Raw genomic sequence first — 27993 nt, 5'->3', positions numbered from 1 at the left:
CGGGACCCGTTACCACGGCAACGGAGACCCCGCCCCTCGCGGCTGCGGGCGGGGGAAGGGGCGCGCGCGCGGGCGGGTCCCGCGCATGCGCAGCGCGCGCCGGCCGGCGGCGCGTGTGTTGTGGTGCGGCGGCGGCAAGATGGCGGCGCCCGGGGGTTCGGCGGGCGCCGCGGCGCTGAGGGCGCTGGTCCAGCAGTTCACCGCCATCACCGGTGGGTGCGGGGCGCGGGGCGCGCCGAGGCCGCCGGGCTTCCGCGGGAGGGTCCGGCCCGGCCCCCACCGCCGGCGGGCCGGGGGCGGGAGGCGCGGGCCGAGGCGGAGCGGTTCCGGGCGCGCTGCCCCTGCCCCCGGAGCGCCTCCCGCGGGGCGCCGGCGGTGCCAGGGCCTGTCCGCGGGCGCGCCCCGGGGCCGGCCCCGCTCCCTGTGCGGCGGAGACCTCGCCTGCCTTTGAGCGGCGGCTCGGAGGTTCCTCTCGGTTGTCCCGGTGGCGCGGGTGCGTGTCCTGTTCCCTCCCTGCCGCTTCCTCTCCCTCCTGCGCTCCGCCCGGGAGCCGCTTCCCGCTCCTGCGGGTGGCTGTGACGGCCGGGAGGGACCCGGGAGCTGAGCCCCGAGTCCGCCTTTGGAAAAACAGAAATATCCTGTAGCGCGGGCGACTTACGGCGACTTGAGTTCGCAGTCGGAAAGAGCTGGTCGCTTTTCCGTGGAAGTTCGCGTCAGGTGACAGCTCCTGCTTCAGGTTGTGTACTTGGAGCTCTTGACCCACTTTGTGTTTAATCTGCTTCGCTGTAGTTACCCCTGGCTGATGGCTTTGCTTGTCAGATGCTGCGAGAGTGTTAAATAAGATGTGCCAACTGAACAGCCAGAGAGAAGTGAAACTGCTCTAGTTCGGTTATCCAGAGCTCCGATTCAGGTTGTGTCCCTGTACTTGGACACACCCGAATTCTCAACAGGATGTAAGCAGGGAAATTATTATCTCTCAGCTATTCCTAAAGAATTTTTACAGAGTAAACCATTTGAACAAAAACAACCTTCAGCAAGTGTGTTTTCAGTAGTATGTGCCTGTATGTGAGATATTTGCCAAAACCTGAACCAGAACAGACAGAGCTGTGCTGGTTTCCTCCTCCTGACACCTTTTATGTTTAGACACATGTTTTATGCTCAGCTTAAGAGAACCCCTCTGTGCTTTCAAAAACGAAAAAGAAATCGCTTACTGGCCTTCACCCATCCACTATTAAGTGGAGTTTTGAAGTTTTGTTTTTAGCTTTAACAGAATTTAAGGTTGCACCTAGAAGTGTGTGGGGTTTGTCTGGCCGATGCTGGTGTGCTGTGACAGGTGCTCACACCTCAGTGCTTTGTGTTAATGGCTTTTCCAGCTCAGAGTTGTAAGTGTATGCAATCAGTCCTGTGTGTGGGGAAAAGGTTGAGGGAATATTCTCCAGCATGAGAGATTAGGAGAATTAGTCCTGGATGCTTTTCTCTGATCCAGGTGGCAGAATTCTGTTTCTGTGGTGCTCTCATCCAGGAGAGTACTGCTAAGAGAATGTTATTCCTGTGTGACTTCCCCAAGGAAATGATGGGATATCTGTGACATTTGCTTTGAAACTTAACAGATACCTAGAATTTTCTGTTTTCCAGCACAAGGACTGAAAGCTTTGATATGCTGGCACTTTCCTTAGGAATGATGAGGAATCAGTAAAGGCACTTGCTGTGCCAGTGTCTCTTTAAATAATAGCAGAGGGTTGAATTGTCATTTTTCTTCCAGTTCTTGCAAATGAATGGCTTTGCATGACTCTGCATTGAGGTGGAGTGGGTTGTGTGTGTGTGTTCCAGGCTCACAGGTGTGGTTTCATTGCTACAGTTAACATTGAAAAGTGCTGAAAATGCCAAAAAAAAATTTGAGTGAAGAATCTGAACTTCTCATTGGTTTTTTGGGGGATGTTACTAGTTTTTATTTTGCACTTTCTCCAGCTCAGTTAAGGTCTTAAAATACAGCTGCCTGTCATCCCAGCGTGCTTGTTGTGGCAGGTTGGATGTTTTGGGAAACCAGTTCCCTCAGTCAGTTTGGCTTTCTCCGTGGTTTGATGTGCAGCTGATTTAGAACGGATTGATCTCCACAGTTGCAAAGTGTATTCTGTGCTCAAACCAGAGCTTCCTGAGCCTTTCCCAGAAAATCTGAGAAACATCTGAATATGTTTTGCCTGATGTTGTCTGTGAGCCTGGTTTTGAGCAAAGTGTTTTTGTCGTTTTGGTGACTTGCTGCGAACTTAGGAAGAATTACTACAGATCCCAAAGCTGCTCCCAGACTGGTTCAGCTGCATTTTACCATTCTCCCTCTCTACCAGCCTTTTTAAAGGAAAATAAGCTCTTTGGCAGTCCACCACCCATGGAGATGGTGCTGTAAAGATTTCTGTTGCAGGAGAGCTTCTTTTCCTGAGGGAGCTTCTGCTGATGGGATGGGTTTTGAGGGGAAGTTGGGAGGTAAAGCCTCATCTTCTGAGGAGAGACTTAACAGGTGATGTTAGGAGCTGTTGCTTCATTGTGACCAGCAACATCAAAACTGGGATTAGTTGCACTTTAAGTGTTCAAAGCCAGTGTGGACAGCGCCTGAAGCAACCTGTGGTAGTGGAAGGCGTCCCTGCCCATGGCAGGGTGCAGAGCTGGATGAACTTTAAGCTCCCTTCCAACCCAACCCGTTCCATGATTCTGTGATTTGAATAAATGTTAGTCATTATACAAAGAACTCTGTAGACAAGTACTACTTTCTCCCTCTTGGCTGTTTTTTTTTTCCTTCTTATATAAACTGAGCTTCTGCTGGTTTGATTTTGCCTTTCAGCAGAATCAGTAAATCAGAGTGTCTTTTCTTCCATTTCTAAATGCCTGCTACAAGCAGATAAAAAACTTTAGCAGCTGATTTAATATTCTTCCTGTTAAAATGTTAAGTCAGATTTTCATTTTGCTTTGTGTATGCCTGCTTGTGTTTGGAAAATTCATAGAATTGTGGAATGGTTTGCCTTGGAGGGGACCTTGGGCAGGGACAACTTCCATTGTCCCAGGGTGCTCCAAGTCTGTCCTTGGACACTTCCAGGGATGGGGCAGCCACAGCTTTTCTGGGCAGCCTGTCCCAGGGCCTCACCTCCCTCACAGGGAAGAATTCCTCCCCAATATCCCATCTAACTCTGCCCTCTGGCAGTGGGAGCCATTCTCCCTTGCCTGTCCCTCCATCCCTTGTCCCCAGTCCCTCTCCAGCTCTCCTGGAGCCCCTTTAGGCACTGGCAGGGGCTCTGAGCTCTCCCTGGATCCTTCTCTTCTCCAGCTGAACACCCCCAGCTCTCCCAGCCTGGCTCCAGGGCAGAGGGGCTCCAGCCCTCACAGCACCTTTGTGTTCTCCTCTGGACTCATTCCAACAGGTCCATGCACCAGGAAAATGTCTGACCTCTAGGAGAAAATCCACATCACGCTAAAACCCCTCAGATGGTTTCCAGCAGGTTGCAGTTGCTGGCAGGAAGGAGCCTGGCAGTCCTGAGTGCAAGCATTCCCTTCCCCCTGAGCTGTGTGTGTCTGTCTCTTCCACAGTTGTGCTTCAGGGATAAATGGCAGCTGATGAACTGTTCCTCCTAATTATTAATGCTTTGAGACAGAAAGCTGTTCTGGGCGCTTCCACTCAAAACGCTGTGATTTCCCTTTGGCTTTGCAGGTGCCAGTGAAAGCGTGGGGAAGCACATGCTCGAGGCATGCAACAACAACCTGGAGATGGCTGTCACCATGTTCCTGGACGGAGGAGGGATCGCAGAGGAGCCCAGCACCAGCTCGGCAGCGGCCGCCGCCGTCCGCCCGCACCCCGAGTACGTACCGGGAGCACGGCCGTGCCACCGCCTGTGCCACAAATGTCACCGTGCAGAGCAGGCAATTGTCACTTCTCACCACAGCATTACACACTGCTTTGATCTTGTTCAGTTGATTGCTCCAGCGTTGTTCTGGTTTGTAGGCCAGAAGTGAGAAGTCTCTTGCACTTCAGTTTTCTGTAGCTTTCACCTGCTGTTTTTTACAAGCAAAGGCCAAGTCATTAAAGTAGGGATCTTGTAATAAGAGAGTCTTATTTTTAAATGCCTCAGCAATCTTGTTCTGCACTCATTTGGCAGTTAAAGAGTTCTCTTGGTTTGGTTCTTATAAATGAAGCCACATTGCTCCCATAGCTTTCATAGCTTTCATAGATTCATAGAGTTTAAGGTTGGAAAAAACTTCTAAGATCATCAAGTTCAATCATCAACCCAACACCACCACCATGTTCACCACTAACCTGTGTCCCCAAGTGCCACATCCATATGTTTATTGAACACCTCCAGGGACTGTGACTCTGCCACTGCCCTGGGCAGCCTGTGCCAATGCTTTACAACCCTTTCTGTGAAGAAATTTACCATAATATCTAACACAAACCTCCACTGGCACAACTTGGGGCCATTTTGTCTCATCCTGTCTCTTCTTACCTGGGAGAAGAGTCTGACTTGCAAGGATTTTATTGTGTTGGTTTAGCCCAGTTTGGCACTGGGAAGGCCAGGCCCTGTACACCAGTATGCAGAGAAATCAGCAACTTCAACACCTTCATCAGTCTCTTACACATCAGATGCCTGCAGAGGGAAGAGAATTCCCACTTAAGCATGGCAGAGAGTCTCAGTGCTGCCTATTAATGTGACTGCTTGAGATAAAGGGAATATCTTGAGTGGTATAAAACACATTCATTTAATATGGTAAATTAAAAGCCAGGCTTTTGTCCTTATAAAAATCTTTCACTCCAGGAAAAAGACACCTAACTTAGAGAGGAAAATCCTTGCTCCTCGTATTCTCAAGCACCTGTATAAATTTAAACAATTTTGTAGTGCTAACATTTATAGCTGATGTGAAGTGCCTTCCTACTTGAACGTTTAACAAAGGTAAAATAGGTATATAGGTTAGTGTTCTTATTTCTAGACAACTTCTGGCACATCAGTGACTTTAGATTTTTCTTGGAATACTTTCTGTTTTATACTGAACACCTTCCAGGTGCTGATCAGCTCAGTGTTTTCCTTCCTCTGAAAAAGAGAGAGATGTGACTTTCAGGTGGAAGCAAAAAGTCTTCTGACAGACAAAAGCTGGTAATAAGGAAGATAATATTTTTTCTGTGTAGCTAGCAAGGAAAGTAGGATGGCAAGTGATTTATTTAACATGTTTTGCTAAGTTTTTAGAAACTTCCAAGTTCTAACAAAGTTATTCAAGAACAAGAAAAGTTTAAATACTGGGTTGACAAAGCCTGGGATCCAGTCACTCAGGGGTTTGTGTAATATTCTGTCAAAGGTCATCCATGCCAGCTCTCAGTGCACAAGGTCCATGCAGCAGTGCCATGAGTGGGAACAGATCCTCCCTCGAGGTCTCACTTAATCCCAAACTTCTTCATTCTGTGCAGTGGTACAGCAGCATCTTTAACTGGGTCAAGTTGCAGGAGCTTTGGAGCATAATGAGATGTGGTTTGTACAGTACTTGGAGTATAATCATCTCTGATGTTTTCTGTTTTGTTTCTTCTCCTTTGATAGGGATGAAGTACGAGCTCCAATTCCTCAAAAGCAGGAAATCTTAGTAGAGCCTGAGCCCTTGTTTGGAGGTAGGCTTGTGTTCTTATTTTGTTTCTGTTTTCTTCACCTTGAGGTGAGCTTAAGGGACAAAAGAAAATCAAAACTAGTTGAATATGAAAAAATAACACCAATGGTATTGAAAACCTCAGACACGAGAGATGCTCTACTCCCAGGGGTACTAATTTGCTAAATCTTGTTTCATGAGACTTTGGGAGGTGGCAGCCAATTAACTTAATTAAGTATACATCTGTGTTCTGGGGCCCCAGAACTGTGGGGTACTCTGTGGAAATGTTTGAGGTGCTGGGATGGGCGATGGAGCCTTGGCTGATGAGTGAAAATGAAGAGGACAAATGCATCTCAAGGAGATGACAGATCAGAAAGAAGGGCTGAACTGTGTGGTTGCTCCTACCCTTCTCCATTTCTCATGCAGGAATTTAATTTGCTCTTTAAGCTGTGCTGCGCAGCTTCTTTTCTTGTCTCTGTCCTTCTCACAGGGACCAGGTCATTTCTGGGCTGGCCTTTGCCGTGTCAGATGGATTGAGAGCTTTGCCCTTTTCACCAAGGAAGGCTGTGCAAGTGCTCAGCCCTGCAGTGGTCTCACACCCATGGGAAATGCTCTTTTCTATCATTTAATTCCTGTGTTAGAAAGGAGAAGGAGGCCAAGCTTCAGGTTTACCCCCGGGACTGATTTTGTCTAGATTCTGTTTTTCAGCATCAGAGGGGTGTTTAGCGAGGGGTGGTTCAGAGGGCAGCACACAATGCCAGGCAGTACAGGTGCACACCACTTGCCTTTTTGCTGTACTTGCACAGATAACAATATTAGCTTCTCTAGTTTTAGTCCTTGTAGCATTTTTTCCCCTGTCTGTTTTGGGAGCTGGAAAATTTAGACTCCTTTAATATGCTTCAGTCCCCAGTCCCATCAGAAAATGTTTATTCCTTAGACAGAATATGAATCACTGAAATGGACTAACTTAACTTCTACATACTGATGTGAGATGCATAAAGTACCAACAGTTTGAAATACACAATTTGCTTTTGGACAAAAAGGGAAAAACATACAAAGTATCTGCTTTCATTGCTGCTTTTGCACTTCTGTGAGCTTCACTGATGTAATTTCCCTTACTGCTGAAGGGCCACCTTGTCAGCAGCAGTGAAGCTGGGCTTTGAAGGTCTCAACCATAAGATGCAGTGACATGAAAACAAAGTCACACTGTGTTTATCTAATCCTTGCATTTCCCATCCTTCTTGGATTTTGGAAGTGGGGCATTGAGTAGCAGAGGAGGGCAGTTCTGCAGCAGGAAATGCCTCTGCATGCAGAGGGAAATGCCCTGCTGATGCCTCTGTGAGGACAGGGGAGCTCTCTGCACTTTTTCCTGTGGCCCAGCAGAGTTTTTGACAAAGATCTATTGACTCCTGTGGGTTATTAGGATTCAGATTTGCTGACCCTAACTCTGTCTTCTTTTTCCTACCTGTTACACACTGATCTCAGTCACACTGTCACTGACCATCCCCTGACCTGGAGCAGTGATTCCCTCCTGGCACTGTGTGATCCACCAGTGCCACTTGTGTTTCTGGCACAGAGCAGCCTGACAAAGCAGCTGACCCTGGAGAGATAATTGGTCTCAGCTCTAGCCTTACAGCAGGGGAGGCAGCAGTTTCTGTTTTTAGGGGTTGTACTGAGGTGGTTGTATAAGCTCAGGTTTTTTCCAGTTGAAGATGTGGCCCTGTGTATTTGTGCCCTGCTGGCTCCGTGGATCCTGTATCCATGTGAAGGATCCTCCTGGGCCCTGAGAGCCTGTTCACCTGTGCTGCCTGCCTCCAGCTGAGCCTGGCAGGGACATGGTGCTTTTGCTCAAGTGGTCCTTCAATTGCCATTCCAGCTGAGTTGAAGTTGTTCCGAGGTTGGTTTGTGCCTAAGCACTCAGGGTGAAGGAGATCTTATCCCTGTAGCTGAGAGGTGTTATTCCTCAGCATTCTTCAGGCTTGCTTTCTTTTTCCATAGTAGTCTGTACTTCACATTTCCACTGGGTATAGGTTGTATTTCTCTTACTTTGTTTTTTGTTATGTCTTGTAGCAATTGGGCTTTGAAAGTTCTGTCTTTCAGTTGATAGGAAGGGAGATAAGTAGTTGGAACAATCTTGGCAGGCAGTTCTGTTTTCCTTCCAAGTGCACTGCTTGAGCTTTACTGTGGGACTTGAGGGTGCTGCTTCTGATACCTGCCTGCACTGTCTCTGTCCAGCTGCAGAAAATCAGTTCTGAAGGTTTCCTTGCAAAGTAATGCTGGATCTACTGGAAGAGTGTGGCTGTCCAGTCCAACCAAGAAGCTGGGACAGGATCAGGATAAGAGTTTAAAAAAGAGTAGAAATGCATTGTGGAAAAAAACCAGTGTGCTTGTTTATAAAAAATATATTTTCTCATGGGGTTTAAACTTTTGAAGTTTTTCATCCCCTTGAAGGCCTTGGGTAAAATCTTGACTGGAATTGTCACAAGGTGATGCTGTGACAGCACTGCCACTCCATGCTGAAGGGTCTTGGTGAGCCCATCAGAAGGGGCTTTAAGCCTCTCTATATTGTTGATACACATTTTGGTTTTGGGCTAAGGTTTGCTGGATGGAGGGTGTGTTAGGAAATTGAATTTATAAACTGCCTATTTCCATCCATCTCCTGTCTTTCCCAGTGACTTCTACTCCCACATCATCCCTGCTTCGGCTTCCTGTTCTGTTTTCCTCCACGTGTGATGGAAAGTCCTAAAATGTATGTGTTTTGATAATAGGCTTTTCAAATAATTCTTTGATTTTTTTAAAGCTCCCAAAAGACGCAGACCTGCTCGCTCAATATTCGATGGCTTTCGGGATTTTCAGACAGAAACCAGTAAGTGTCTACAGAGCAGTAAGCCTGATATTTTATTTTATTTTATTTTATTTTATTACTTCTAGTGTAAATAAGATAGAGAAATCATTCCTGTTGTAGGCTAGGACAGCTTTCAGTTGTTGAAACACTTTTAAATTGCCAATTGTGTAGCAGAGTACATTATTAGAAGTACAGAATCATTGAATTATGATTATCCCAGTATTTTCTGTCTACTTTGGTATTGCAAACTCTCAAAAACCCCTTTTTTCTGCTCTAGAGGGAACTGAAATGGGGGAGGAATCCTAACACTCAAGTGGAATTAAATTCATCCACTGGATATTTCTTGGCTAGGCAGTAGATGTTCTGGCACTTGAATTACATTGGAGTAGCCCTGAGGCTTCTTCCTTGGCCACACACGAGGTTCTCGTGGCTTTAATTGCTGTTTGCCCGTGGCTGTTCATGCAGAGTCTCCAGATCCCAAGCACTGGCTGTTCTTTCATCCATGAGCTGTCACAGAATGTGGCAGCACAGCCCCAGGCGTGTCACACCTGAGTTGTGGCTATTGCTGGTGATGCTGGAGTATTCCTGAGGTGTAACCACAGGAAAAGCCTCCCAAGACTGAGTCCAGCTGTTCCCCCAGCACTGCCAAGGCCACCTCTGCCCCATGTCCCCAAGTGCCACATCCACACATCCCTGCAGGGATAGAGACTCCACTGCTGCCCTGGGCAGCTCTGCCAGGACTGGACAATCTCGTCCATGAAGAATTTTTCCCTAATATCCAATCTCAGCCTCCCCTGGTGCAACCTGAGGCTGTTTCATCATCCTGCCACTGATTACTGGGTTCCATGGACCACATTCCTACACAATTAGGGGTTGGCTGCCAAACTGGAAATAGATGTTGATAGTTGCTTTCTTTTCCCTTCCCAGTAATGATGAACACAGCAAATATTGAAATCACTGGCAGCTTTGTAAGTGAAAATGCACCATGTACAGAATCAATACCCTTACGTTTTTTCTCACCATCTTTCAACCTGCTCTAGCCAAAGATGTTCCAGCCCATGGCAGGAGGGGGTGGAACTGGCTGATCTTTAGGGTCTCTTCCAAACCAAACCACCCTGTGATTCCACTCCTAAGACATTTAGAGATGCCCAAGATGTCAGAGATACACTGCGAGGGTTCATGGTGAAACTTTATCATGCTTTTTGGCAGAACTTTACAGGTGGACATCACTGTCTGACTGTCTCTGGAAAAGCAGCTCTGGCCACGAAATTCCAGATTATCTCCAAGCTCCTAGGGCTGCTCCGCAAGGATGCTTTATTCCCTGTGTGTCTGCTCAAGCATGGTTTTATGCTTTGGCCTATTGACAGTTCCTTCCACACTGGAAATTTTTTGGCCATGGGATAATTATTGCCCATTTCAGCTGACCTGGTTCCATAAAATACACCACATATCTGCTGTGATTTACCTTTATTGTCCATGGTCATGTCTGAGTAGGAAATGTATTCTATGTTATTTCAGATGGAATTGATACACTTTAAAAGAAATATCCAAACAGACTTCTCCATCTGAACTGAATCTCTTTGTTTATTTCTTTTCTGTGGGATTGCCCCACAGTCAACTAATGGAAGCACTGCAATAGAAATATTCCTTTTAAAAGATATGTTGCTGCAGTCTACCTCAGTTTGCCATTTAAAAGCATGACTGGGGACAAATCACTGCTTTTTTTGGGTCCTTTGTTTTCAAATACTGACCCCTCAGGTTTTTAAGATGTTGTTTAAAAGTGAAAGCACAGGAGAAAGCTGAGGCAGGGAGATTCTGCCCTTACACACCAGCTAATCTTGTTCACTGGGGTCTAACCCTGGAGCTCTCTGTAAGAGATATCCTGGAATTTGCACTCACATTCCTCTCACTAGCTGCCCTAGCCCTGTTCTCCCCAAACCTCCTAGGAGCTTGAGGGAATTTCACCCCAGAAGTTCTGTGTTTGAGCATTTAGCCAGTAACAAATGCCCCTTGTGAGTATTTTGTGTAATCCCACTCCCTTTCCTCTTGGGGCTGTGCAGTCCGGCAGGAGCAGGAGCTCCGGAACGGAGGCGCCGTGGACAAGAAGCTGACGACACTGGCAGACCTCTTCAGACCTCCCATCGACCTGATGCACAAAGGCAGCTTTGAAACGGTGAGGGCTCACCCCTGGGTGCACATCCTGCCTTGCAGGGTGCTGGGGAGGGTGTCAGCATGGCTGGACAGACAGAGGGTTCCAGGAGACTGGGCAGTGATGAATATTGGATGGAATGTTGGGGACATGTTGAAGGACTTCAGTGATGGTGGTGTCACCTGGAATGGACCCATAAGGATCATGGAGCCCAGCTCCTGACCATGCAGCCCACGTTGTTCTGTGTTTCAATATCAGTGTGGCAAATCACACATGCTGAAAGACTTCAGTGAGCAAGGGAGGCTGGTCAGAATGAGAGAATGGCATCCCTGGAGCTATCTGTGTAGAGGACACAGAAAAAGCTGGAGTGAGGTTCCTTTGGAAAGCTGAGGGAGGACTTTGCAAGCAGCACAGCCCTGCTGAGAAGCTCAGCTGGAGTTAACATGGCTGAGTGGCTTCTGATACCTGAGTGAGTGAAAGTATTTGCCATCAAGCCACAGCTTCATCCTCAGTGGAGGTGTTGCTCTTGTACAGAATCACAGTGGTTGTCTTTTACTTCTGGTGGAGCTAGGGAAGGTATCCTAGGGATCCAGGACACTGTCAGCTTTAAATAATCTCAGGTTTCACCTTCCCTAACTGTGTAGGCATGTGTGGATCTATTCCTAAATTGTTATGATGTGGATCAATGACTTAACTAATGATTAGAGAACATGCAGATTGGTATATATTTTTAATTTTTGAGTCTGTAATTTCCAGATATTCTTCAGAAATTCCACATACTACTGAACTTTCTCCTAGTCGTCTTTGAATAGATGAGAATGATGATAGTGATGATCATTATTTTTACTGCGTGAGAATGCAAAATAATGATTAAATGATGCAATACAGGTGTTGGAGAACCAAATGCACAAGTCTGCACAAGTGACTGAACAAAAATATTATTTACCTTGTTTTCACGTGTGCCTGAGCTGCTGTGCACAAGTACTAGAGCACTGCTGGAGACCTTTTGGTGAAACACTGTGTGCCTTTAGGGAGTCTCCAGCTCTCATCCCATTACCCTCATCTCTCTTTTTATGCTTCCCAAATCACCGGGGATCAGTTACCTTGTCACTAATTCCTGTGTTCTGAGGGTGCCCTCCACGATCTCCTTAACAGAATTCCAGCTGTGACAGGATGCTGGCAGGGAGCAGCAGTGTCCACCTTGGGAAGGAATTGGGTGCAGTGGGAGCAGAGGAGCAGCCTGAAGCAGTTGATGCTCAGGTGGCCCTGCCTTGTGATGTGTGGTGCAGGATTTACTTTAAAAGATGAATGTCAGGGCTTCCAGCTGGGCCTGGGGTCCAGAACTGTTGATGAAAGCAGCAAATGTGTGGTTAAAGGTACCAGTAAGGGGAATTCACATAGCAACAACCAGTGCTGCTGCAGGAGCAGTCAGCCAGTGCCCTCTGAGCTCTGCTGTGGAGTTTGAGGTGGGTGCTTGTCTTTCCTTGGGTCTTGCTGGAAATGTATGAAGACTTTAGCAAGGTTGATTGTGGCATCGGTCACAGTCAAAAGCAGTGTCAGAGAGTGAAATAACTGACTGATGGATGTGCTTGTCCTAAAGTCTCTGCATTCTTATTCAGTCTTGAAAGGTAATTTTGAAAAGGGGGTGGGCTGGGGTTGGGATTTGTGTATCCTCACCTTGCCCTGTTCTGTGCAGTACCTGCACCCTAAACACCTGCACACTTTCTGGTGTTGGCACTCACCTTGCTGTGTTCTTGTACAGTTCCTTGTCCTGTGGGATAACCTTCATTTCATACTGATGCTCCTTAACTTCATTGCAATGTAACTCTTCACACTTTCCCACTATGTTGACCATTTCCCTTTGCATTTTACCTTTTCTGACTGCAAACTGCTTCAGCCTGGGACAGTGTTGGGCCTCAGTGACCACAGTCTCTCAAAATTCATCTCTAGCAAGCTGCTGTTGGCTTCTCCCTTCTCTGTATGCTGAGATAAATGGATATAAAGCATATGATAAACCAGGGATGCTCATCACATTCCGGAGTATCAAAGACTAAGTACTGTCATTGTGATGCTCTTGTAGTTAAGCTTTGATCTAAGTGGGGTTTTCTTTCCAGGGCTGGTGTGTGGGGTGTTCCAGCCTCTGGAGAGGTGTGCAGGAACGCTCTGCTGGGGTTGAGCCATGTACATTTATCAGAGAATAATTTAGAATTTAGGGCTTTGTTGGCAGGAGTAGTGACATCTGGTATTATATATCTTTGTCAGTCATCAGCTGTTGCTGCTCTCTAAGCACTTTAAGATTGGCCTTTGGGAATAAGTCAATGTAATTATCTTTAGTTTTCCCCAAGAGAGCTCATTTCTTCAGTTACAGAGGAACTTTTTTACCAAGGCATAAAAAGTTGCTGTTTCATTTTAACTGAGTAATCGTAGCTTTAGGAATAGGTGTGGTTAACTTAATGGCAGAAAAATTTGCAAGAGTTCAATGACATTGGCTTTTTTTTAACTGCTGTATATGAAAAAGCACTGTGCTTCACATGCAGAACAGCTTATGATCACCACTTGTCAAGTTCAGTATGTGACTGACTCAACTAGAGTTCTCCCATTAATGTGGAATCTGTTAGGAATAAATAAACTGCACACCAAACATGTCTGATAGAGTGGTTTTGTTCTCATCTCCGACTGCTTTCAAGAATTGCAGGTGTTCCCTACATGCCTTTGTAGAATCTGGGGGGGACACACCAAATTGACTTAGTTTGCACTTCTTGTTGTGGGCAGAGATGGTTCTGCTGTGTGCAGTTCTGGGCTGAACACTCAGCAGGGTTTCAGTGAAGTGACTGAATGTCACATTGCAGAGTTTCAAGTCTGTCTATATGATTTTTTTTCCAATTTAACAATTACCTTTTTTAGCTCCCTGCTTTATAGCTGAGACTGTGGGGATATTTTTGGTTCTACTTAAAAAAAAACAACAATAATTTGGGAGCTGATCTGGTCACTGTATTCAAATTGTGCAATTAGCTGTGCATAAGGTGCTTCTAGTCTGGTTTGGCTCAGCACAGCTGTGACTCAGGAGTGCCTGGGTCAAGGATCTGTGCCCTGCCCCAGGTAGGAAGGAGAAGTGTGGCCCAAACAGGAGATTTCTTGTTTGATAATGTCCTGCTCTGACTCTGTGTCAGCTGTTGTCTTCCACACTGAGTCACACACATGTCCAGAGGGTCACAAGGTGCTGGCTCCACTTCCTTCTTCTCTCTGCTGCCTTGAAAGGATTGCATTTCAACAAAACTGAGCCAGCAGGAACCGCCCCAACATTTTTAAACCATACATGTTCAGAGGAGTCAAATGAGAGGAAAACTTATTTCTAGTAGTGCAAGAGCCAGAGTTACCCAGGGAGATCCAGCACTGAGCATAAACCCAAGACTTGTGTCACAGATTGTCTCACCAGGTTGCTGTTTGCTGCCCCAACTTGTAATGATGAAATATGTGACTGGGCAGAAAGGGTAAAGGCACATTAGGACAGATTGGATAGGATTTGGTTTTTGTATCTGGGCTCCACTGGCCCTCCTCTCAAAGAGTGCCTGTCCTGCACTGCCCTGTCTGTGGGCTCTGTAAGTGCCTGACATGGCCTTTATACCTCGAAGGAGGAGGGGAATGGGAAACAGAGGATCTAAATCCATCAGATCCCAGCCTTTGGGATAAACAAGACAGCTGTTGAGCCTTCCCTTGTTGCTTTATCACTTACCAAAATGACCCTAATATAATACAAACTCCAAATACACAGTGTTTCTTCTCACACTCTTGTCCTTCCACCACCTCAGAAGAACCCCTGGAGCTGTGTAAGGACTGTGTGTGTGAGATAGCAGCAGTTTAACTGTGTCCTTTTAAGTGTTAAATCCAAAGCTTACTTTTAGAAGAAAGTTAAAAGTAGCTTCAAAAGCTCTGCCTGTTCTGCAGGGAAACTGAGTTTTGCAAATTTTCTCTGTGGAATTTCTTGCTTGTCCAGCCCTCAGCTGGACAGAGGAAAGGTACAACCAGAAGTTTTCATTAATACCAGAAGATATCCTGAGTGAGGGTAGAAAAGTGAGATGCACTTTTTAGCTTTTTAATTACATGTTTTTGGGACTATTCTTTTACTACACGAGAACACAGGACTAAGGCAATCCAATTGACTTAAATAATATAAGGATTTTTGTTCCCTTTAAACTTGGGCAGTACCTCTAGGCCTCATCTCAAACTGGTTTCTTAGAATTAATTCTCAAATGCACAGTTAGCTCAAAACAAGTCCTTTAAATAAAAGCTTGACAGTTATATTTAAGACCCGTACCAGTTACTTAGATGTCACCTTCCTCACTTTTGTCACCTGGTGACCTGGATTCTGGCAGTGCAAATTAGTGGTAAGTAGTTAGTGTGAGGCCCCTTTTGGGAACAGGACTAGTCCATGCTTCTACCGTCATTTTTTTCCCTTTGAGTAATACAAAAGCTGCCTCTGCAGGGCACTTGGCCACACAGACTGACTTTGTAGGCTGAGACCCTTGCCTTGGTGAAGTGTGTGGGGTTCACATGTCTGTCTGTCACACAGTGGGCAGGCAGACTGTTCCAAACTGCACTGGCTAAAATTCATTTCAAAAGCAAAAACTTTGGTTTGGGGAACAAAGTAGGGCCCAAAGAGCAAAATCTTGCATAACATCCTGATTCCCCTGATTTTTTGTCCTTTGAATTCCTGATAGTAGATTACCAGCAGGATGGTGAGCATAACTTTTAAATATTTTTTTTAAGCAAAGACAGTTCCTATGCCAGTCTTTCCAGGTGGTAAGAGCATTCCTGCTGTTGATCTAGCCCTCTTTTTTTCAACAGGTATGACAGTTCAGCGATCAGAATTACATTCTTGATCAAACTCCTACCATTAACTTGCAACCAAGCAATCAGACAGTGCCAGCTTTGTGACTCAAACCAGTAAGATTTCTTCCTGCGCCTTCTGTCTCCCTCCCCACTTGCAGTCTGGATAAGCAGCATCAAAAAAGGATGCCTAATTCGGCAGTTGGACAGTCACAGAGTAACTCAAAACTTGGAGAGAAAAAGAAAACATGCAGAGAAGGGGTCCTGTTGAATCAATGCAAGTCCTCTGTCAATTATGCAGCCTACTTAACTAGATGGTCCACGGGTTTATCTTTAGACTGAGCAGGTCTTTGTTGTCAGATCAGTGGGACTGACTACACTTTGCCCTGAATAAATACTTTATTCAGCATCTCCATGTGTGTCCCCCCTCCGAGTTGCTTTTCCCACCCTGTGCTTGGCTTGTTGAAATCCAGCGGCTCTGTTCATCGATGTGATTCTGTAACTCAAGGCTCATTCAAAGCAGATCCTTCAGCCCTGCCTTCTGTTTTGTGGGTGCCTTTTCACTAGCTCTGTCATCCTCCTCACTGTGAAGGGGTTTGGTGGAAGGTGTGGCAGTGGTAGAAGCCATCTCTGATCATTGCTGCCATCGCTGGTGTCTGGCCCTTCAGCCTGCTCTAACCAAGCTTTTCCTTCTGCTTCCAGGCCAAGGAGTGTGGGCAGATGCAGAACAAGTGGCTCATGATAAACATTCAGAACGTGCAAGATTTTGCCTGCCAGTGCCTCAACCGCGATGTCTGGAGCAACGAGGCAGTGAAGAACATCATCCGGGACCACTTCATCTTCTGGCAGGTGGGAAATTCCCTGGGGATGGCTGCGTGGGTAACTCGGTGCCTTGGTAGATGGGACAGTGGGAAAAAATGGATTTCTTTGGAAAGGATGGGATTCTCTTAGCAAGCCTGCAGAAAAGACGTCTTTCTTCTGCAAAATACATCACATTTTACAAAATACATTACATTATGTAAGGTGAGTTAGGCTGGAGGTTGGGTGCCTCAATCCCCTCCATCACAGAATCACAGAGTGGCTCAGGGTGAAAGCGACCTTAAAGCTCATCTTACATTTTCTTAAACTACCTACACTCCATCCAGAAAAGGTGGAGTGTATGTAGTTTATGGATGGAGATGTAATTCATGGGTATGCATTTGAAGGCATGAACTGCCTTTGACTTGTGCAATCAAGATGTTGCCACGTTGTTTCTACTACATGGAGAGCTAGAGGCTTAATTCTAGCTTGTCAGAGTTACTGAGAACTGTGTGTATCATTTGCAGTTTGTATTGTAGAAGAGAGAAAAACTGCATTTTCTAGGTACAGTTTGTTTGTGTTCCCTCTGCAGCCACTAATGTGCCCATTTTTGTAGGTGTACCATGACAGCGAGGAAGGCCAGCGGTACATACAGTTTTATAAATTAGCAGACTTCCCTTATGTCTCCATCCTGGATCCCAGGACAGGTAAGACAAGTGGCAGCTGCTTACCTGGAGTTATCCCATGGGGAGGGCTGACAGTTGTAGCCTGGAATGCCTTCCTTTGCAGTTTGTGTTACATTTGGCTGAAGAATCTATTCAAGACCTGAAGGACTGGCTCAGCACGTTCCCAGAGGAGCTAAGGGAATAAAACACCCAAAACTTGCAGAAATGTTGTATTTGAAGCTTAGCAAATATTTTGCTTAGAAAGTGAAAATAGTTCCATCTGGTGGAAAAACTCTGAATTCTTTTTGAAGTCTTTCAAAAGCTTCTTGAAATCATGTGATGAATAACTATAATATTTGTAAGTGCTACATGAGTCTGCATTCTGCTCCTCCCACAGAGCTTCGTGAGGCTCAGCAATGACTTTAAATTGCATCTTAATTTTGAAATACCATTTTGGCTTCAAGTTTTTGTTTTCTTTTGCTTGATTTTTACCTGAACAATGAAACTTCTCACTCTCCCTCAGCTCTTTCAAAGGTGTTGCTTTTTCTTTTGTATCCAGCAGCTTCTTTTATCATCATATAATGCAGCTGCCTGGTTATATAATGTTGGTCTGGTCTCCTGTTACTAAGAACTGAAGTGACAGTGTCTGTGATCAGTGCTGAGACCTCTTTGTAGCTGACTTAAACCACCCAAAAATACATGTTTTTTAATGTTGCAACAGAAATTAGAATACTCTTCTTAGCCCTTTACTTCTGGGAACTAATGCTGTTTGCCAAGGGTTAGAATCAATTAAGCAAGAGTGGAGAAATGCTTCTTCATAAACTCAGTGGTTTGGTGTTTATTCATTTTGTGGCCAGATTCACCATTCTGTGCTCACGTTCGCATAGATAAAAAGAAAAGAATGGAAATAAACTGTGTCTGTCTCCATGTCTGTCCCTTTTCAAGGGAGTGGAAGGAGGAAGCTCCATGATTATCAGGTGGTAGCCTGTGGGAAGCTGCAGTTCCTCAAACAGGGACTCTTGCAGCAGTGAGTCGGTGTGTTTGACCACTAAACTGCAGCGTTTTGCTGACATTTTGTTTGATGCCACCTTTTGTTCCCTAGGCCAGAAGCTCGTGGAGTGGCACCAGTTGGATGTGACTTCTTTCCTGGACCAAGTGACCGGGTTCCTGAGCGAGCATGGCCAGCTGGACGGCCACGCCAGCAGCCCTCCCCAGAAATGCTCCCGCTCAGTGAGTGTCAGGCTCTCTGGGAGGGCTGGGGACACCTGGAGGAGCAGCCTGACCTGTGCTCATCCAGCTCTGCTGATTTCCCAGGCACACTCCATGAGTTAGTGTGAGAATACAGCGTGCCAGGGAATGCCTTCTCCCAGGGCTACTGTTCGTGCTTTCGGCACTTGGGTTGGATTTAGCAGTCAGAGTGTGACAGGAATATTGATTACTCCGTGCTCAGCTCCAAGGAGAAGCCATTAAGCAATTACAGCTGCCTAGCTTTCCCTGCTGAGCCTTCCTGACAGGTTTAGTGGCTTCCCTTTGGGAAGACTGATGTCCTTTTGGTTTTCAGTACACCCTTGAAGGCAGTTGTGACGTGTGTGTTGTCTGCATCCCGCAGGAGAGTCTCATCGATGCCAGTGAGGACAGCCAGCTGGAAGCTGCCATCAGAGCCTCCCTGCAGGAGACACATTTTGATTCCTCTCAGGCCAAGCAGGAGAGCCGGTCAGACGAGGAGTCGGAGTCGGAGCTCTTCTCTGGAAGTGAAGAGTTTATTTCAGTGTGCGGATCGGAGGAGGAGGAGGAGTCGGAGATTCCAGCCAAGCTGAGGAAGTCTCCACACAAGGACTTGGGGTATAAAAAAGAGGAGAGCCGCAGGCCTCAGCCTGAGCCCTCTGCAAGGACTGAGCCTGGGACAGCATCAAACCACAGAGTCCTGCCCTGCCTCGATGCGGGGGCGCTGGAGGAGTCACCTGACAAGCCTGAAAGTACGTTCCGAGGCCTGGACGTGAATGGTAAGTGGCCATTTCTTATGGCTTTTGTTGTGGCTTTTTTGCCTGAAGCTGTTCATAGGCTGCCAAGCCTAGTTTCATCCCTTCTTTTAAAAATCCCTTCTGGTTTCCTGCCTCCTTGCCAGCAGACGTGTGAGTGATTCACCAGCAGCACCACTTGGGCACAGCCTGCAGAGCCCTCTGGGTCCCTGAGCTCGTGCCTTGCCCAGCAGTAAAGTCCACTCTGGTGTAACTCAGGTGCAGTGTGCTCTGGGCAGTCACTGCTGCTTTGGAAGAGTCCTGAGCCTGATGTGTGTATTTTGAGCATTGTGGTAGAAATTTATCACAAAACCTTGTGTTTGTCTCCAGTCCTTCACCCTGCTGTGCTGTCCCACCTAAAATCTACACAGGAGCTCAGCTCAGCTGCCCTGGTGGTAACTTGTGATAACTTCTCTGTGCAGGACCAAAGGCACAGCTGATGCTGAGGTATCCAGATGGAAAGAGGGAACAAGTTTCACTGCCTGAACAAGCTAAACTTCTGGTGAGTGGAGTTAAGGGGAGTCCTTGTCTGAGTGGAGGAAAGATGAAACTGGAGAATTTCTGTGCCTGGGGTGACACTGTTGAAGTCAGATCTGGTGGTAGAGTGTATCCAGGGAGTGCTTGCACTGTGTTCCATGTCATTCCTCTCTGATAAGCACTGGCTCTGTGTGTCTCCACTGCAGCTTGGGTTTTGTGTACACTCCAGTGTCTTCCTCAATCCCCACACTGCTCATTTCCATTATAAAATGCTCTAAATGGCTTCTGCATTAAGTGTTAATTACCATAAAATGCTCTCAGCTTTCTCATTTCTGGGGCTTTGTTTCTAAAAGTAGTTGGTTCCCATGATAAAGTCAAAGGCAAAACTCTTCATTCTCATTCTCCCATCTCTCCCATCATACTTCCACCCTCCCTTCTGGATGTGGATGTTGGAGCAGACTTTGGAGCAAGTTTTTTGGAGCAATTTGTTTCTCCCAAAACAAATTTATTACAATATTATTTCATTACTGTGCCTTGGGTGTGCATCTCACCTGTGCTTTGGGTCCTTACCTTGGAGAAGTCTGTGTGAATGGCATTTCCATCAAAATTTTGCAGGTGCTTACCTGGGAGCAGAGTGTAAAGAGGTTCTGTTTGCCATGAGTTTTCAGGACACAGTGGCCAGTTAAGCTTATTTAAGTGTAATCAATCTAACAGCTGGAGTCATAGGGAAAGCAAAAGCACACCTCATCAGGATTTTATGTAGATTTGGGAGAAAAATGTCCTATCTTTTACAGAAAATGGGCTATTGCCTAGCCAGCAGCTCTAGGAATGTACAGTATCCTCAGCTCATGTTCTCATCCTTGACTCTCCTGCTTGAAAATAAAAGCAAAAAAGAAAAGCTTGACTGCTTTTTGAATGCAGCTTGTTAAGTCAATTTGCATGCATTATTAAACAAGTAGCACTTTTGAGTACTTAAGCAATTCATTTAGGCAGTACAAAAGTGTAATACTGTAATATCCCTGATAATCCTGACTTGGATTGGCTCCTTTTATGGACTGTGGAAGTTAAAGGAAATTTATCTCAGCATATGATTTCCCTTCTGCCCTACAGTCAGCAGAGGAATTTAGCTGAGTCAAGGTTTGTGAGTAAAGACATCTTTTGGTTGCAGAGCTGAACAAGCAGCGTTTGTGCTCATCTCATGTGATCTTCTGGAGCCTTTCAGTCAGATCCAGATTGAGTCTCAGGTGTTTCTTTGTGAGCATCATTTCCATACTGGATTTTTTCCAACCTTTACTTGTTTCCATGTTAAAGCTGGCCAGAACTAAAAGAATGCTTATGGAAAAAAATGCAAAAGAAAGTGCTTAAGGAGATAGTTGCACTTCAGGAGTTTTAACTGATGATACTCCCCAACACTGGTTTTAAAATAGTTTTATTTTTAATATTGTGTTGTTATTGATGAAGCACTGGCTTCTTCACACACATTATTTCCGAGAGGTGCTTGTTCTTCTAATATTACCATGGCCCTTTCTTCCCCTCAAGAGGAAAAAAAAAAAAGGCAACACTGCCTCACTGCCTTTTTATAGAAGCAGTTGCTCACTGTGTGCAAATTCAGTTGGCTTCACTCTGTTCAGCAGCTCAGCCCTTCCTCCACATCCTGAACACCTCTGGTTTGCCAAGAGTTTCAGGTGTGCAGGAAAGACTGGCCTGTGAAGGGACAGGGAGGGATGTGGGCAGGAAACTGGACTGAATATTTAAATTGAAAGGAATTTTGATCACCTTTGTTGCCTGAAAAGGAAATCTTTCCATTCATCTGCAAAGCCTTTGGAGAGCAGTCCAGGTAAAGGAGGATGTGGGGCATAGCCTCCTCATGCCAAAGAGGTGGGGATTTGGATGAGTTTGGAAGGAAATTCGGTGCTGGAGCTTGCCTGGCTGTTCACCAAACCTTGGAAAAGCCCAGGCTGAAGAGAATCCCTGGAGATTCTGCATCTCTCAGAGCAGGGCTGGAGCTGAGCTTGTCCAGAGCTGAGTGGGGCTGGAGGTTGGGTGCCTCAGTCCCTTCCATCACAGAGTCACAGGGTGGCTCAGGGTGAGAGTGACCTTAAAGCTCATCCCATTCCACCCCCTGCCATGGGCAGGGACACCTTCCACTATCCCAGGCTGCTCCAAGCTCTGTCCAACCTGGCCTTGGACACTTCCAGGGATGGGACAGCCACAGCTTCCCTGGGCAGCCTCTGCCAGAAGAGTGCTGTGGGCTGCTGTGATTTACTGGCACGAGTTGTTCACCAAAACAATGTGAGCAGTATTGATAGGACCCCCTGAGTTTTTCATACTTTATTAGTTACAAATTATCTTTTCTTCCTCTCTTAGAAAAGCTACAACTTCTCCTGCCCGTGTCTTGCTCCATTGCTCTATCCTCTTTTCTTCTGCCAGTCCCCACTTCTCTGCTCCTCTCTGTACTTTAGGTTCCCAGCTTTAGGTGCTGTGTTTCCTGGCAAACTTGAGAAATCTCCCACCACAGCACAGACATGGGCTCTTCCTGACATGCCTGTTCCTTGGGATGTGAGACTCTCATCCCAATGCTCTGTATCCTGCCTCAGTTGCTTCTGTAGGCAGAGAAGCCTGTGAATTGAAAAGATATTTAAAAAATTTCTGAAATCAAACAATGCCAAAATCTCCCAGTTCCTGAGGGCAAGGAAAAAAAATATCTTCATTTATCTTGGTCCATGCTACCTCACCAAAAAGCTTCTTTGGTGGCTTTTAGCTTTAGGGTAAGGGCAATGTCTGATAAACAAACAAGGGGGCTTCTATTTTGGGTTATTTAAGGCTTTTTTTTCCAGATTCCATTTCACTGTGACTTGAATGTGTGGTGTGGAATTCAGCTCTCTTGCATTAATGCATTATTATCTATATTTCCATGTATAGTTTACCTTGTGTGTAAAGGATCAGTTAGGTAAGGGATCCCTGGTAATTAGTTTTTGTGATTAATCATACCATGTGTGGACCAAATTAAATGTTAAAGAGGGTCTGTGCTCCACGCAAAATTTCCAAATTTTAAAGTTTTCTTTGCTTACAAACTTCCTCTTTAAAGGAGAACAGGATTTTTTTTCTAGCATTCTGCATTCTGTGACACTGGTTTCCCTTCCTCCCTCCCCAGGCTCTTGTGAAACACGTCCAGTCCAAAGGATACCCCAACGAACGCTTCGAGCTGCTCACCAACTTCCCCCGCAGGAAGCTCTCCCACCTGGACTATGAGACCACGTTACAGGAGGCAGGCCTGTGCCCTCAAGAGACTGTCTTTGTGCAGGAGAGGAATTAGCACTGTGGCCTGAGCTCTCCCAGCCTTCCTCCCTCTCCTCTTTGCCTGGGACAAGAGTCGTTAAATATGCAGTTAAGGGTCGTGGGATTGCAGTGCTGGAATCAGGCAGCTGGCTGGCCCTTCCTTCTCCCTCCTCCCCTCTCTCCCTCTCTTCTCCTGCTCTAGTGACCAAAAGAGAGTGCTCAGAGTTTTATTTTCTTCCTCAGCTGCAGAGAGCATTGGGAAGAACATCTTTCCTGTGCTTTCCTGGAATAAAGTAAAACAGTGATCTGTATATCCAGCATGCTGGAGCTTGGAGTGGCCATAATACACAAACCCTTCTCGCTGCTATCCTTAACTCTGTTTTGTTTAATTTATTTTTGAAAAGAGTGTGTGATAAGGCACGGAGGCATCTCTGTAAGGAGAGAGCTTAACCTTCAGGACAGTCTTTCCTTTGTTTGGATTCCCTACACAAAAGGTCTCCATTAACCTTCCAGCATTCTCTTATCCAACACTGGTTTTAGAAAGGAGTTGGGTTGAGCCGTGGTAAAATCCTCTGCCCCACCTAATTCAAAGGCTTCTAGACTGCCAGCATGTTTTCCTCCTGCTTTAAATTGCCAGTGGACATAGTAAAAAAACCAACCAACCCCTCAGAAATCCCACTGTGCACCATGTGGGATTGACTGCTTGGCCCAGAGGGAAAGCTGTGAGTCCAGTGCAGGAGCAGAACCAGCTCCTTGGTGGGACTGGGTGGGTTATCCACCTTCTCTTCCCAGCATCCTCAAAGTGTCTCCTTACTTGCTCTCAGGATTTTGCAAATGACAAAGGTACTGTAAAGGTTTTGGATTCTCTGAAAACGCCTGCCACAGAGACCTGGCAGTCAGTTGGCTTTTTTCCTTGGCACAGTGGTTGGTTTTTCTAGGAGTGAGGGGCTTTACAGAGGTTTTACAGCACTAACAGCATTGAGCATCAATTAATGCTTCATAAAACACTTCCCAGCCTGGTAGCTTGAATTCCCTGGGATGATTTTTGTTCTATTTCCCCATTTACTGTCACTTACATCTAAATTTGGAGGGCTGCATGGAAAGCTGCTCCTTGGTGCAGGCTTTCCTCTCAGCTCTGGAAGCTGGCACCACAAGTCAGTGCTCTGGTTTTCCTCCAGTGTCTTCTCTAGCCATGGGGCTGATGGTCAGGTGGTGTTTTAGGAGATGTTCCAGTGGGACAGGGGTTAACAACCCTCAGCATGGTGTGATGAATTTGTGTATTTACAACTAAAAACTCAATTTAACGTGGTCTTCAGTCACTGAGGAGAAAGACACATGGGACCTGGCATAACTGCTGACATTTTCTGCCACTCTCAGATGATTGTCCTTGTTAAACACTTTAGTAGTCATAAATTTACATAGTTCAGTTTTCAACTATTTTGCCTTTGATTTCATACTAGCATCTGTACTTTGGAACCTTTAAATGCAAGAAACCACAGAAAATGTTTGGCATTCCCCATGAAAACTTCAGCTCACAGCTGGCTCCTGCTCCAAATTGAGGTTTGATGTGTAATCATGCAATTGTACAAATTGATTTCCCTTTCTGCTGCAGGATGTAGTGTCAGGAAAGCAGAGTCTCTTCCCAGTTTCCTGCTCGGATGTCATCTTTGCTTTGTGAAGACCCCCAGGTGTGGAGGCTGCTCCCAGCAAGGGGAAGTGAGGGGGGATCTTGTGTTTGGCCTGTGAGGCAGCAGTGGCACCTCTAGACTGAAGGATCCTGTAGTTCCTGGATATCCAGATCCCTAACTCACATTTCCTCGTAGACCTAAAGCTTCCTGAGGCAGCTCCAGCTGTCTGCTTGGAATAACAGGGTGTGGTTTATTGGCACCTTCCCTCCCCTGCCCCTCCCGGGCCTGCTTCTCTATGTGGGGCTGGGCTGAGCTTTGAGATGAGAGCAGGAATTGCTCAAACAGGGGAAATGAGACAGGGAAGTTGAACATTCACACTGAAAATGGCATTTTCTTTCTAGGAGTTTGTTCTGTTCCAGGAAGCTGTGGTCCTGGGTTGGGTTTTTGGTTTCTGTGTTGCAGTGTGGTTTTTTCTATCACCTTTCTTTTGCTTTGCTTTGAGAGCAAGAAACAGAAAAAAAAATTTAAGCAATATGTATCCCTGCACATGGTGCTTCTCTTAGTTCATTCCTCTCTCCTTCCCAACCCAAACAAACCCAGTGCCACACGTGAGCTGTGCTGTGGGGGCTGGAAGCTGATGAGAAACTGCACCAAGCAGGACACAGCCTCTTCAGCTCTTCATCCCTGTGGAGAAATGTGTTTGCTGGCCTGAGGAATGTGGGTGAAAGCACAAATCCAGTCCTGCCTGGGACAGCTCGTGGCACTGAAGGTGATGGGTTGGGCAGTGTTGAAAGAGCCTTGAAACAGTCACTGCTAGATGTGAAATCTGAAGCTCAAATTGCCTTTGCTGGAAAAAATGTGTTGAATTGGATTGGGAAATACGATGTTGAGCTGTGAAGGACAAAGGAAACCAATCCTTCAAAAGCTTTGGTTTGTGGCTTCCTGCGGGTGTCACTTGGGCAGGATTTGCATGTGGGGCTGCAGGAGCAGCAGTGCATGTAGGCAGTGGAGGTTTGAGTGGAGAACTGCTCAGGGCTGTCGTGTTTGAAGCTGGAACTCCTTGCTGCTGGTGGTGATGCTCCCTTTGCCTGTGCTCTCCACCTAACACAGCTTCATTTTGGGTTATAATAATGTCCAGTAGTCCCAGTCACAGCCGGGATCCTGGGACAGAAGATGAAACAAGCTCTGGCTCTCCCTGCCAGGTGCAGCTGGCACATTTACTCCCCACTTCAGAGGGCCACAGAAGGATTTTGGGTCTTTCTGATGCTGCATGCTCTTCAGTCAGGCTGATTGACCAGCCTCAACCTCACAGCATTCCCCAGTGACCTAAAAAGGGCAGGTAGAGGCTGGGCCAAACATTTCTGGCCATACTTGTGTTATTTTCTTTAGGCTTTGAACTAAGGTCTGTGTTTTTTATGATTTCTGATGGTTCATGGACTGCAGTTGATTGTTTTTCCTGGTAAATCAGTTCAGTTAACACCACTGATCTTAGAGGAATGTCCAGGATCTGCAGGCAGCCGTGTAAAATACAGTTGTCTGTAAAAGACATCCAGATTCCTAAGTAAAACCAGGAATTTTTCCATCAGTTCTGTCCAGAGCTCCCTGACCTTCTCCTCACTGTTAGGGGGAAGTGACACCTTTCCTTTCACAGCTTGTGTTTCACAGGGTCCACGTCCTTCAGAGCTGATTTGTACACTCAGCTTGCCCTGGCACTGGTGCTGTGGTTTGTACTTTGCAGAAACTGTGTTTGGTGCAGGTTTTAGTAATTCAACCTCTCTGCTGAGCAAATTCCTGTTTCTGCAGAGAGGTTCTTCACTAGGACTCAAGCAACAAGGGCTAAATTAAAACCCTTTTAAAATTAATTTAATTTTAAAATTAATTTAATTTTAAAAGTGTTCTTTTGGGGACAAGGAAGCATTTGGGCTGTTTGTTAGGTAGCAAATGCTGCAGAGATGCTTGAAATGTGGGGTTTTTTTGGTAAACCAAATAAAAATGAAATACGAACAAAGGGACCTGTGTAGGAATGTCCGTGTGAGTGGGAAGAGCCGTGTCATTTCAGGGCCTCATCACTTCACTTTTATTCCTTTTTAGTTTGTATTAAATGTCACTACTTTCTTGTGGTTTTATCCCTGTTTAGTGAAGTTTATAAAACAGGTAGTCTGGTGTTCCAGGAGGAGAAGGGATGGCAGAGATGCGCTTTGGGTGGGTGAAGTGCAAAGTCGCTGTCCTTAAGGACTGGCTGTGCCTTGTCTGGCTGTTCCCATAGGCTCAAATCCAGCCTCTGCTCTCCCTCACCCTTTCTATTTATTTATTTTCACAAGTGATTTTCTATAAATGGAACAGCTCCTGTTCCAAAGACAAGCTGAAGCCGAGGCCTGTGCTGGCTGTGTTGTTGGAGGTACCCCCAGGCCTGTGTGGATTTGGAGCTGGTGAGGTTGGTGGATGCCTTTTCTGTGCTTTTATTCCTGTCTCCTCTTGTCCGTGGGGTGCTCAGTGTCTGTGCACTCCCACCAAACAGAGCCATAAGTATTTACACACACAGGGGCTCAGCCAGAGGCTGCTGCAGCCGGCAGAGCCTCAGCCTGCCCGGGTTATCCACCTGTTCCATGGGCACCTCGTGGTGGGGCAGGAATTCAGGGTTTGGTCGCTGTGAGCACTGGAGTGTCTGCAGTGCACAGAAAGTCACTTGGTAACTTTGTTAAATGGTGCCCAGATTGAAGGTATAGAACTGAAACTATGGAGCAGGGGATGAGGTGCTATTTTATAGACCAGATTTATATGAAGAACATCTGAGTAAAACTCAGCTCAGAAACACCAGACTCTAGGACACGTGATTTTATAAAAACGAGGCTGTTTCCTGGAACTGGGGAACATCCAGTTTCTAAGGGACAGCTTTTCACAATGGTCACTTTCTTCAATAATGGCAACTTCACATGGAAGGAGGGAGAGGATTAATTTGGAAGTTTTCAGCTCACTGTGCTGGGAGGGACCAAACTCAAGGAAACCTCTGATCTATATACACAACTGCTGCATTTTTTATAAATATATGTAAATGTCCTATTGTAATATTTGATCCTGGAAATAAAACAAACTGTTTTCAGTAGCTTTCTTCAGCTCTTGGTTTTTTGGGGTTAGGGTTTATTTGTTGGTTTTGTTCTAAGGGAAGTCTGTCCCTGTGTTGTGTGGGGAGTTCCTGAGTTTTTCCTGAAGGATACTGGGGTAGAAGGATTGGGAGCTGTTGATGACAGCACTGCCCAAGAAAGCTTCAGGCTGTTGTAGAGGATACAAAATCTTGAAGGGAGACAAACTTACAGGACCTTGACAGGAAAAATATCCACATGAAAACTAATAAAAAGAGGCAGGGCTAGGATTTTCCATCCTTCCCAATGAATGAGCAGAGGAAATGGGGCTTTCTCTTCTGAACTGTCAGTGTCCTGGTGGAGGGGGTGGCAGAGCCTCTGATTTCTGCAGTTGTGTTTGGGCTCCTTGGGACATTTCTGTCGTGGCCTGCCATGAAATGCTGGGGAGCAGGGGCCCTTCTGGGCCAGGACCTTGCAGGTACAGTGGAGAAACAGAGTTTAAGGAATCACTTTTGGGTCATCCTCGTGTTCCTGACCATTGGTAGGTCTCCACTGGAACAGTGGAGCTCAGCCCCTGCCAGTCTTGAAGCTGGAAAACCCTGAACTCTTCATGCATCCTA

General features: G+C 46.2%; 1 protein-coding gene across 1 annotated transcript; it reads left to right on the top strand.

Moving 5' to 3' along the window:
• The first annotated feature begins 61 nt into the window (after positions 1-61).
• Positions 62-27396, top strand: UBXN7 (UBX domain protein 7). The gene is made up of 11 exons (XM_063408169.1): positions 62-212; positions 3695-3842; positions 5565-5632; positions 8408-8473; positions 10513-10625; positions 16131-16277; positions 16843-16933; positions 17994-18121; positions 18501-18894; positions 19332-19411; positions 22541-27396. Exons 1-11 carry the CDS (start codon positions 86-88, stop codon positions 22700-22702), a joined length of 1524 nt encoding a protein of 507 aa, XP_063264239.1. The 5' UTR covers positions 62-85; the 3' UTR covers positions 22703-27396.
• The last annotated feature ends 597 nt before the right edge of the window (positions 27397-27993 follow it).

Source organism: Prinia subflava, chromosome 11 (assembly GCF_021018805.1).
Source record: "Prinia subflava isolate CZ2003 ecotype Zambia chromosome 11, Cam_Psub_1.2, whole genome shotgun sequence".
Taxonomy (NCBI): domain Eukaryota; kingdom Metazoa; phylum Chordata; class Aves; order Passeriformes; family Cisticolidae; genus Prinia; species Prinia subflava.
The sequence above is the reverse complement of the archived record's forward strand: the minus strand, read 5'-3'. Positions and strand labels throughout refer to the sequence as shown.

Coding starts and splice junctions, on each gene's coding strand:
- UBXN7 (XM_063408169.1), top strand. CDS start 86: ATGCGCAGCGCGCGCCGGCCGGCGGCGCGTGTGTTGTGGTGCGGCGGC. Junction 16,934..17,993: donor CATCCTGGATCCCAGGACAG/GTAAGACAAGTG, acceptor TTTGTTCCCTAG/GCCAGAAGCTCGTGGAGTGG. Junction 18,895..19,331: donor CCGAGGCCTGGACGTGAATG/GTAAGTGGCCAT, acceptor TTCTCTGTGCAG/GACCAAAGGCACAGCTGATG.